The sequence below is a fragment of the Rhamphochromis longiceps genome, linkage group LG8, assembly GCF_057381845.1.
Source record: "Rhamphochromis longiceps isolate RC_006_pf linkage group LG8, R_longiceps_female_GT1.1, whole genome shotgun sequence".
Lineage (NCBI taxonomy): Eukaryota > Metazoa > Chordata > Actinopteri > Cichliformes > Cichlidae > Rhamphochromis > Rhamphochromis longiceps.
This window is the reverse complement of record NC_140564.1, coordinates 6,032,752-6,045,054: the sequence shown is the minus strand read 5'-3', so window position 1 is coordinate 6,045,054 and position 12,303 is coordinate 6,032,752. Positions and strand designations below refer to the sequence as shown.

Here is a 12,303-nt window from a genome sequence, read left to right as displayed (position 1 = left end):
CAAACCTAAGAAGTGGACCAGCGGACGTGTGGCAAACTGTGCTAGCTCACTGATGACAGAAGAGGAGAGGACACAGCAGCTTTCAAAGCAGATGTGTGGACTTCTTTTGGATTTAGGACAAAACAAGGCAGTAAAACTTTGACAAGAGCTACGAAGTCCGTAAAATCTGCACCGCCACAGTCAAATACTCAGGTAACACAAATTTACGAGTACCATAGCAACGTAGCATCAAATGCTAACCTTAAAACTACCAGCAACTGACTCGTGCAACAAAACCAGCGCAGTCGGTACTTGTTTCTATTTGCGCTGTCTGAGCGCAGTAGAGAATAAAGGATTCGGTGATATGATTACAACGCTGGAGCCCCGTTACACCGTTTCTCCGGACAACATATCGCAGACATCGCTCTCCAAAGTTGTACCAAGAAGTCACAGCGACAGTCCTGGACTCCCAGCTCAGCAGACAGCTGCTTGGACTTCGAGATCACAGCTCATCACATACTGATCCGTGGAACCTTCAGTCACAGACGAACAAACTCCTTTTCAGGTTGCACAAAAAGTGTTCCACTGGTGGACATGGCAGGGCTTCTTTTATTAGCACTTTATATTGTTTACTTGGATGAATTCTTCAAGCAATTTCATTTTTCATGTATAGTTGTTTATGTTAAGGTCACATAAAAGTGCTTCTTTTTGATGCTGCAGAGAGCAGTTTTTGGATTAGTATTTTAAAATGATAGTACTCACTAAGTAAGACCTCAGTGTTACATTGTTTACTTCTATCAGTAAAGTGGTTTTTGTTTATCTTCTGATAAGACATTTCTCCATTCATTTTGAACTTGGAGAGTGAAACGTATCCCTCTGTTTTAGTTAACAGCTCATTTAACACTTTGGACTGTTTACTGTGAGTTCTCATACAATCAACACAAACACAAATATCGTCTGGCTTTTAGTATCCCAATATATTGTATCGTGACACATATTGTATCGCCAGATTCTCGCCAATACACACTCCTACTTGTATCAACTGTATGCACTATACTTGAATATTAGTATGACGACAAAGTTGATTTGGACTGGATGAATGAATCGTTACCAAACACACTCACAATCAGTTACTAGCAGAAAGAAGAAACCACATCATGTGTTGTGACAGAGAACGACACTCACGACTGCACAGCACGGCTCCGGCGCTCGCACAGAAACATCCTGCAGAGCCTTCAGTTTTCAGGAACCAGCTTCCAGTTTGGATTCGGGAGACAGACACTATCTCTACTTTTAAAGCTTCAAACTTTCCTTTTTGCTAAAGCATATAGTTAGGGCTGGACCAGGTCACCCTGAATCCTCCCTTAGTTATGCTGCAATAGGTGTAGACTGCTGGGGATTCCCATGATGCACTGGGTGCATCATGGGAATCAAACACCCTAACCCTGTGGTCAGTGCAGATCCAGAACAGTGCACCATGCCTCAGCAGTGCTCTGATCTGTAGACTGTCCAGTGGAACATGTTCCCTGCTCTTCAATTAACTGACAGCAATTTTCATAGCAATGATGTCATCCTCAATTCTTCTTGTCGACCTTGTTGTTATTTCTATTGTGTTTTTGTGGCAAAGAACCACAGACAGTACAAACCGAGGCTGTGACTTCTGTAACCTGCATTCTTCCATAAAGACGATGGTTACACAAAGACTTCCAGTCATGAAGACGTCAGTGAGAAAAACCTGGCTTCTTATGGTCTCAGTCACTATTTTGGGTCATACACAGTTTGTGTACAGTTTACAGTCACAAACCATCCCTCCCCGTCCATATCTTTGCATCCTTCCAACAATGGAAACCAGTGGGTGATGCCACAGAAGCTCCACCCATCTTTTATACTGTGTAGGCTCTTAACACAGTACTGAAAGCTTTCAAAGTATGGACAGCTACATGCATTTTCCATCTGGGTGGGTCAATGTGAAGAAGGTGAAAACAGGTATTATTCATCGTTAAAGCAAAATTAAGTGTTACATAGCTGGTTTAAACAAACTACCACAAATCTTATGTTTTGTTGACTTGGACAGTGCAGGACCAGCTCTGGTAGTGTTCTCGTTTGTCACCCGATGTCGGGTAAACTGTTCCTATAGTTTACATGAGCCGCCACTGACAGCCGGGTCGCTGTGGAGAAGCAGGGATTGGTGCGAGCCTATAACGCAGGGTTAGGGGAGGTGTGTTCACGTGCTGGTACCGTACTCGACGCTCTCGTGGCAGCTTTAAGTAAAGGCTGATTAGTACGTCTCACACAGCAACTGTCTGGTATTTTGCTTAAGGTAAACTCAAAGATATTCAAAGGATGGCTGGAAGGCAAAGGGCCGCAGTACCGCAGCTCTCGAATCACGTGAAAACTATGGCTCAAGGTATTCAAGCTCATTCACCTCTACATCCCCGACTCCGTGCGTCTCATCCACACGTGGTCGTAACAACACAAAGGTTCTATGCAGGATTTATTAAGCATCAGATCTGTTAATAGTAAAATGAATGTGCAGTAGGGCTGTGCCCTTTGACCACAATCTCATATCCTGATATTAGACATTTATCGTCCCGACAACGATAGAAATCACAAAAACATTTTCAATTCTGTGAATCTCGGGCAGCTGAAGTATTTCCAGCCGGGCGTCGTGTACCTGGAGCTGAATGTTTTGACTGATGCATGAAACTATATATTTTTACACATAACTTATAACGGCCGTCATTTTCTTTGTGAGCATTTATCAGACGGCGTGCTGCGGGGAAAGGCCTGCTCTAACGTTTAGTCTAAGGTTTATGTTGAGCACCTGACGGCTCTTCGTTGCTTCTCATCCGTAAACTCTCTCCACACTGTTTCACGTGATCCTTGCGTGGGTGGTAGAGGTTTGTCGTGTTTGAGTCTGAGGTGGGGACCTCAGTACGCTTTTCTGGTCCGTGTCAGACTTTTCATAACCAAACCATGTCCATGCTACAGAGGTAGCCCCTCGTTTTCACTGGTCCTTCTGTTTGTCATCACTTCAGTTTATTTTGAAAAATCTCAACAGGATCTTCAGCTTTATTGTGAAAGGTTTATGTGGAAAATAAACAAGCGGAGCCAAATGCAGGGTTTACCATTGCTGTGGCTAACGACAACGCGTAAAAACAGTCGCTTATCTGTCCGTAGTGTGGTTATTTTAAATATAAGCGAAAGAGAGAACCTTAAGAAATTAATACAGTCACTATAGCGACCATCAAAACCATGAGAAAATAAACCATAAACAGTTTATTTTGTGACACCACAAAACAAACGATAGTAATATTAAACGATAGACGTTTTCATATCGTCATCAGATATACACCGTTATATCGAACAGCCCTAATGTGCATCATCACCGGTCATTTTTAAGTCTGTTAAAAGGATGACAGACATATGAAGCCTCAGAGGCAGCGAGGAGCACACACAAAAGAGAGTTGTTAGGCATAAACATCTCCGTCTTCATCTCTCTGTAGCTCCTCCTCGTCGTCTGAGCTGAATACATAATACAGTCTCTCTCTCAGTATCCTGATGCTGTGTAGCAGCCTTTCTCCCTTACATCCACCCATCCGTCTCTACATCTCCATTCATCTTTGTCCTCGCCTCCTTCATCTCACCCCCCGTTCTGTCTCTTTCCACACCTCACCTACTTGCTGTGTGTGTGTGTGTGTGTGTGTGTGTGTGTGTGTGTGTGTGTGAGAGAGTGCGCGAGCAGGAGAGTGTGTTTGACATTCCACTGGCATCCCACACAGCCTTATCTCATCCCCTGTGTCTGCTGGGAAGTCATCTCACACTCAGTGTTTTCATTGAAATCCAACCAGCCTGCAGTTGTCATCACGCTGAGGACAAACACACACAGAGAAGTGCAAAGGTAACAATGTAGCTGTCTAACAAAGTCCTGCTCATGTGTGCCTTATTGTTCTCTTCTGACCATCATCATCATCATTATTTATGATGGTTGTCATTATTCTTAATTATTATTAGTCAACATTGTAATAAAATAATGTTCTCTCATTCATCACCAGCGTCAGTCTTCATGGATTACTGCTTTGGCGTTTTTTGCCAAACTCATAATAAAATAAAAACGTAATATCACTGGAAAGAGTTTCACTGATATCTTTCCAGGAGTCATGTTTGGGATTCATCCCTTCATGGCATGTGTGAGGTTTGCATGTGCTTACATGACTGAGTGTTGAGCACATGTGCTCACTGCGCACATCGTTGCTCACACAACAGTCTAAACGCTGAGCTCAGGCTCTTCAGGGTCCTGGTTGGTTTTGAACTGTGCACAGCAGGGAGACACTTTTCAGGGGGAACATAAAGGTCCAGTCACCGGCTCACTGCAAAGCTCCAAACCCCAGCAGGCTTCCTCAGATACGAGACGTTTTGTAGTTGTCATGGAGACTGTGGCGAGAACCAGTGACAGACAGAACGACGCCACCTTCATCCACCACGAAGGACTGACCTTTGGCTGGAAATCTCATCTTAGCATTGTTTAGAAAAAGCTACCATATCAAACATGTTATCAATCAGCTGTCAGGGTTCTAGTCAAACCTCTAATCACAGATTTTATTCTTTTAGGTTTCTGTTTACGAACTGTTTTCTCTTTCTGTTTCCATCCATCCATCCATCCATCTTCATCCGCTTTGTCCGGGGCCGGGTCGCGGGGGCAGCAGCCTAAGCAGAGAGGCCCAGACCTCCCTCTCCCCAGCCACCTCCTCCAGCTTATCCGGGGGAATACCAAGGCGTTCCCAGGCCAGCCGAGAGATATAATCTCTCCAGCGTGTCCTGGGTCTGCCCCGGGGCCTCCTCCCGGTGGGACATGCCTGGAACACCTCACCCAGGAGGCGCCCAGGGGGCATCCTTGTCAGATGCCCGAACCACCTCAGCTGGCTCCTTTCGATGTGGAGCAGCAGCTGCTCTACTCTTTCTGTTTCCTTTACCATGAATTGTTGTGATTGAGAAGTTGTGTTACGTTTATGAGAGAAGCGCACGAGTGTGTGTGAGTGTGTGTGTACCATCTCCATCCGGAGCGTCACTGCTGCGAGACCTCCTGACAGCAGGGTTGGAAGAATGGGAGCTGTACTGGTACAGCTGGTTTCCTCTGTCGTCCTGCTGGTCTATCTGTGTGAGGTCATGCATACTCAGGCTGCGCAGCTTCTCAGTAATGGCCCCCTGACCCTGCAGCACACACAACACTCAGCATTACACCACAAAAACATCTCAGAGATCAGCAGTGCTGATGTGTTACAATCACAGAAAGAGCCTGTAGTTTATCAATAATCTGAATCATGTGGTGATGCTTTTGTTTCCAGGTGTGGCAGTCATCTTTCACGTGAATGGCTACAGTCATACAGGTGTCCTGTTCCTGATCCCATCAGTTGTTATAACAGACACTGTAGACTTTAATTTGTCTAAATTAAAAGCAGACGTATTTGTGTGCTTGCAACTAGTGTCAGATATCTAGAGTTCATTACTCACCAATCAAAATCCTCATAATAACTATTTTGTATAATTGGAAATATTTCTTTGCTTATCTGTACCTTAGACACACGTCACATCTAAACAGCTACAATTCAAATTTGATGCATTATAATTCCACATATTTATGCATCATTGTATCCAGAATGTCATCGTGTAGCTGTGACTGATTAATATCAACACTGAGCTGTTCAGATTTTACTAGTTCACTGGGAACACTATGATATATTAATACAGGACAGATATTATTGGAACGGCAGAAATCTGACAGTAAAAACAGACACTGCAAACTACAGCACTGTGAGCTGCTGTTGAGCAACCCTTCACTTCTGGAAATAGATCCAAGTTTACTGAAGTATGGAGGTGGAGGAGATCGTTCATATGTTGGACTATCAGTATCTTACATGAAGAAGAGAATATTTACATTAGAGAAAACTAAACTTCAGTCCGCACTGCTGCGCTGTTACTGTACAGGGCTTCATGCAGCTTTAAAGACCTGTGAGACAAACCGACGGTGGAGCACAGAAATGCAAACATGTCGTTTAAATGACTTTGCTGTGACAACATTTTTACATTAAAAAGTTTAAGAAGCATTACATGTTTTTCCACAACACTCATTTCTTGTTGTGCTGCCGATCTGTGTTTGTCCTTCATCATTGCTGTATTTTTAGAAACATGAAATACTGGGAGACATCATGAAAGGAACCTTCTGCATTAAAGGATTAGTTCACTTGTTTTTCAAGCCTCAGGAACAAATAAAGCCTGAAACAGGCTTCGTTTGCCTTCGTGATGCCTCTCATCCACACTGGACTCTCAGAGAGGGTGCAGAGTCATTAACAAGGCCCAAAGCCACAGTCACAGCACCACAGCTTCAACAGCAACAGGCTTCAGCACTCTGAAGCTGCATTTCCACTGTAACTAGACCCACTAGTGTAAATGATACCTAATGGAATTGATTAAATGATACCGTCTGCTTCAGATCTGGGAATTAAAGCTTAAATCAATTAAACATATAACGAATAATTGATGATGACAAGAATACGCTAACTGTGAATAACGAGGTACAGAATACATTCAGATCAGGGATGCTACTGAATGATGATGAAGATGTTACCACGGAAACACTTCACAAAGAACATGAACAGCGGGGGGGGGGGGGGGGGGGGGGGGGGGGGGGGGGTATTGTTGTAATGTACAGCAGTATATTTGGGCTATTACAGGTAAACGCTAATACGAACAAAATGATGAAGTCAGACATTCACAGGGACATTTTCACCCTGTAGCACCAATGTAAGCTCATTTATTATTATTCTTAGAGCTTTGTGATTTAGAAGGTTTTGATACATAATTCTTAATTTCTTTTTGTTTGTTGTTTGTAAACATAAAGCCCCGGCATGCTGCTGTAACAATGAAATTAATGTCAAACACATTAAGGGACATACAATGAAAAACAAACCGTGTCGTAAATAATGAGTGACATGTATCTGCAACACCACCAAGTCCATGTCAAAACCAAAACCAAAAAGAAGAATCAAATTAAAACTGATGTTCTCAAGCAGCAGGTCTGGACACAGACGATAATCAAAGGGTGGATGCTGAGCTGTACGAAACAGAACATTCTGTCCATGCTGCTTACACTGACTGGTTTTTACCTCCCAGAGCAGCCTGCTGAACCACCGAAACCCTGAAGACACAAGGATGTTAGTGCAGACAGAAAAGAAACAAACGTCAGAGGGAAGACAGGAGGCAAGTTGGTGCAGATGCAGAAAACATCATCTCAAAAGCAAACGTCCAGCTGAGATCTGCAGTGTTCCCCCAGGATCCAAAACATTCACAACCCTGCATGCTGATGACCAACAAACACACAATATCAACTCATATTTAGTCGAGTTTGTTACACTTGCAATCAGCAAATTCTTAAAAACACAACCACAGAGGAGGACCCTTTAATCTGGACAGTGGTTGGGTTTCTCTGGGGCACTCCGAGTTAACAATAATACAGTGAAGCAATTATTCTGCTTACATTTCGGGTCAATGATGCTACATTTTCATACTACAGTGTTTTCAACTTAAATGCATGTTTACTGCGTGTCTGCACCATCCGGATAGCAGTGACAGGAACATCAAAATAGTCCCTGTTTATATTGTTTGCATCTGCTTAAAACTAGCAAATTGTTAACCAAGAGTTGCCTAGATGATGGTTAGAAAGTACTCGGATCTAATCTGCTGTGATGTGACCTTCATTACCTGTTCAAAGCTAAACTATGTTTATGTGATCTTATTAGCAATAAGTTCTTCAGTCCCGTAGTTACCAAGAGCAATGCAAATGTTTTATCAATTATCAGTGTGGATACAGACACATCTCACAAAAGGAGCACTGCGAGCTGTAATACTCATTTGGTAAACTGGTTGGTTACCAAACCAGCCAGGACTGCAAGCTTCCACATTACAACACATTTTAGATTTTACTTTGTTTGCTATGACTTCATTTATTGAATCTTGGTCCCATGCTGTGAGATGGACAAAGAAGCAGCTTTGAACTGTAAACTGGACGGAGGAAAAGCTCTGAAATGTCTTTTCTTCTCAGTCTGTGACAGCAGGTACATGTGGTGTAGGTGCCAGGTTTGCATGTCTAACCACAGCTCTAGGCTCAGCTAAAATATTTCAGACAGATTGATTTTATGTGCATTTCAGATGGTTTTACTGTAAAAGCCAAGGTCAATCAAATTCCTAGTAAGATGCAAGCCTATTTTAAAGAAATGAAAAACTGCTACTAACCCTGTGATGACAAAACATGCATGCGGAGAAAAGAAGAGAGACTGTAAAGACAAACGGGGAACACAAAGATGAAATATGTAAGAAGATCTTCATGTCAAGGAGGAACCATAGGAGACTCAAAGTGAGGCAGCGAGAGAGAAGTGAGATGCAGGGCAGTGACAGAGGCATCGCTTTGATTAACAGGGTGTTTCAGGTAAGTGGAGACAGGAGGCTGCACTGACACAGCAAGGACACAAAAACAACCAGACCTGTCGTTGATCCTGCTGAGTGCTGCCTCTTTGTGTTAGAATATGCACACCTGACCTCGTTCATTATGTGAAAAAGCAGGTGCTCTCTCTCTAAAACAGAACATAACACTGTTACTCAGCTGAAGTCAGCCACAAACTAATCCCACTGAAGAACTTCAGTTACGCTTAAATGAAGTATGGCCTGTTAAAAACTCCATTCAGAGTCGATGGGTAGCACGGTCAGCAGAACCTTGTTCAATGCAGTCGTGGAAATACCACTCAAGAACTCAACTTCCTTCAGTTTGAACTCATTAACAACATTCAAGTTGTTTAGTTTGACACGGCCGACACCGCTCCACAGGCTAAAGTGTTAGCAAGCACTGGATAAATGCTTAGGCTAAGGTAACATAGCTAATGTCATCTTATAGTAACACTAACAGAGACCATCCTAACATAATGTTAACATTTTCTGATACTTGAACTTTGCACCTGCTAAATCCTGGCTGAGCGGTCCAATCAATTCAGATTAATTCTGAGTCTTTATTTATTTACACACACAAACACACAATAGAATTGTATTATAGTTCGATATTATAATAACTACATACTATTAATCATTAATAATGTACTAGTTAGTCATTATTCCTCCATTTCTGAACATGGGCTTCAATTGTTCAGTCTTGCTTAATAAAGCTGCTTTCAGCTGCTCCCATAAACAAATAAAATTACTTAATACCAGACTAATCCTTGATCATCATCAGCATCATAATAATAATAATAATGTGAGCAGTTATTAATTTGTTACAGGGGTTCACTGTTTTGTAGTGTCTCACAGTTAAATACTGCTGTACTACTGTGGATCTAACCTGACACCATTCGCTTTTTCTTTGTAGTGCATCCCCACTGCTCAGGTGCTGTGAAGCGTGAGATCAACTGGGCGTATCTGAATCACTCAGGTATTCAAGAAATGCTGAAGAAACCAGTTCAAATGTCATTTATTTATACTGGCTCTGCAGGAAGACCATCTGAGGCACAGACATGCACAGAGGATGTGTGAGCATGTGCAAAGGCTATCAGACACATCGTCAAGTGAAGATCTCGTACAGGCTATCGATTCATCTCCTATGCACTCAGTCATGCACCAATGCCACAGTGACTGTCTATATCGGGGTCAGCAACCTCAACACCCAAAGAGCCATTTGGAGCCGGTTTCCACGCAAAAGAAAATACTTGTTGACATCTAAAATGAAGATAACACTGTGTATATTGTTTTTTACCTTTATGCTTTGTGTGAACAACTAAGGCGTGTTGCTTATGACATCCATGAAGTGCTACAGAGAAAACTACATTTTATTCATGTAATGAACACATTTTGAACTCTTAAAGAAATACAACAAAAGCTGAACTAAAATAATCCAGCAAACAAAAACTGCTGTGAGCCGCCCCCCTCATATCGCCTTTGTGCTTTTGGAGCCTTGACCTGACTTTTAATAAATAACTGGGGAAATAAGCACTATGCTGCTAAAAAATGAAAAATATATATTTGCAAAATTCTGCCTAAATATGTATTTTACCTGGTTAATGTGTGTGGCGGGGCGTGGTCTGCAGCGCCGCTGCAGGGGAGGCGGACGCACCTGAGCTGCACCCGCAATCAGGCCTCGCCGCCTTAACGTCTGGTGGTATGTGTGGGGCTGTGAGCTGCAAAGCTACAGCCGGCTGTGTGTGTACAGCAAGCGTGTGTGTAAAGTGGTCAATAAAGAGATGCTGTAAAGCATGTTCATGCAAACATCGTCAGGTCTGCTGTGATATGTTTACAACGGGACTTCTGCTCCTGAACCTCTGCGCACAGCGTCTGCAGGTCGGGGCTGTACGAAGTCACTTTATCTCTACAGGACTGTAAGCTGTCGTCTGTGGGGCGTGAGCGTGTTTGTTTTAACATAGTTCACGGTGGAGCTGCTGACATAATGTGGATCCAAAGGTCCATAACTGGCCTACGTGGGGCTGAAAGTCTCGATAAATGCAGGCGTTTCAGCTTCCACGAGTGTGACGCTTATTTTGAGCGATGAAAAAAATAATAGAATTTTATTTTTATATTTCAATATCACAATAATCTTCCAATTTAGAACTACAAGTTAAAAAAGAACTAATATAAATAAAATACACTTAATCTAAACACTTCTAATTTATTTTCCCAAACCACGCGGAGCCGCACTGTAAGGACTAAAGAGCCGCAGGTTGCCGACCCCTGGTCTGTATGCTCTTACGTCTGATTTAGCACGCTAAATAAGGACATTCAGTGCCCACAGGCGCTACTGTAGAACACAGACAAAGGAAGCTGTTGCAAGCAAAGAGAGCTGAAGCCGCAGACTGGTATTTTATTCCTCTGTAGTAGGGCTGTTCGATATAACGATATGTATCGGATGACGATATAAAAACATCTATCGTTTCATTTTACGCTATCGTTTGTTTCGTAGTGTCGCAAAATAAACTGTTTACAGCCATATTTGTTCATGGTTCTGATGTCACTGTAGAGGCTATGTTCATTTCTTAAAGTTCTCTCTCTAATATTTAATATAACCACACTACAGACGGACAAGCGCCTGTTTTTATGCGTTGTCGTTAGCAACAACGACGGTAACACCATCGTGTGTCCGTTTGTTTATGTTCCACTTAAACCTTTCACAATAAAGCTCAAGATCCAGTTGAGACTTTTCAAAATAAACTGAATCACATGAAAGAGCAGATTATTTACGGATGAGAAGTAAAAAAGACGCCAGGTGCTAAAAAATAGATCTTAGACTCAAACGTTAGAACAGGCTTTTCCCCGCAGCACGCAGTGTAATAAATACTCAAAGAAAACGGCGCCGTTACAACTTATGTCTAAAAATGTATCGTTTCATGCATCGGTTAAAACACTCGACTCCAGCTACACGACGCCCAGCAGGAAACACTTCACACAAGACGAGCTGCCCGAGATTCACAGACTTTACAGAAAATGTTACATTTTTGTGATTTATATCGTTATCGGACGATAGATGTTTTATATCAGGATATGAGATTCTGGTCATATCGCACAGCCCTACTCTGTAGCAACGTAGTGAGAAAGAAGATGAAAACTGACTTAGCCATGCTATCTAACATAAAACTGTAGTGCACTCACGTGAAAAATTAAAAAAAGAATAACTTGCCTTGACGGCTGCAGTGACCGCAGCAGTGGCTGCAATGCTCAGGCCCTGCTTGCCAAAGTTCACCATGGTCTCATAGCTTCTCTCTTTGGCCTGCACAATGTACTCATCTATTTCCTAAAGGAAGACAACAATTACATTTTAGAACACAGTTGAACTGGGCACAAAGCAGTGTGACCTGCATTACACGTGGATGTACGGATGAATGTACCCTTTCTCTGGAGGACAGCAAAGGATGCAGACACTTCCTGTAAATAAGACTTGCTCCTCTGGTGTAAGGGGACAGCAGCCAGACCACAAAAGCTATCTTTAGCTCGTAGTAGAGAGGAAACCTGGATATGGAGACACACACATGGTAAGTTTAACCCATGGTACATAATGATGCTTTCCACTGCAGAAAAACAGGTTAAGAGATATGCACCCACTCCCACTCCTGTTGTCAAGTTTTTGTTGCACACAGCTCTGAAGGTTTATTATGGTTTTTTGGACTGCACCGACATGTTCCAGCACTTTCTGTGACTGTCTGATAAAACATCAGCTGTAGGGCTGCAGGTATCGATTATTTTATTAATGGACTAATCTATCGAATATTCTATCGATTAATCGAGTAACCGGGTAAGAAA

At 42.6% G+C, this 12,303-nt stretch overlaps 1 protein-coding gene across 2 annotated transcripts in view; it reads right to left on the bottom strand.

Moving 5' to 3' along the window:
* Window positions 1-12,303, bottom strand: part of LOC146662992 (receptor expression-enhancing protein 3-like) — a 34,389-nt gene that overhangs the window by 3,052 nt on the left and 19,034 nt on the right. For both annotated transcript variants that reach the window (XM_085415576.1, XM_085415574.1), the window contains 3 exons: window positions 11,892-12,012; window positions 11,684-11,797; window positions 5,028-5,190 (listed from right to left, as the gene is read on the bottom strand). In XM_085415576.1, coding sequence (XP_085271702.1) covers window positions 5,028-5,190; window positions 11,684-11,797; window positions 11,892-12,012 — 398 coding nt within the window. The remainder of the gene's footprint in view (window positions 1-5,027; window positions 5,191-11,683; window positions 11,798-11,891; window positions 12,013-12,303) is intronic.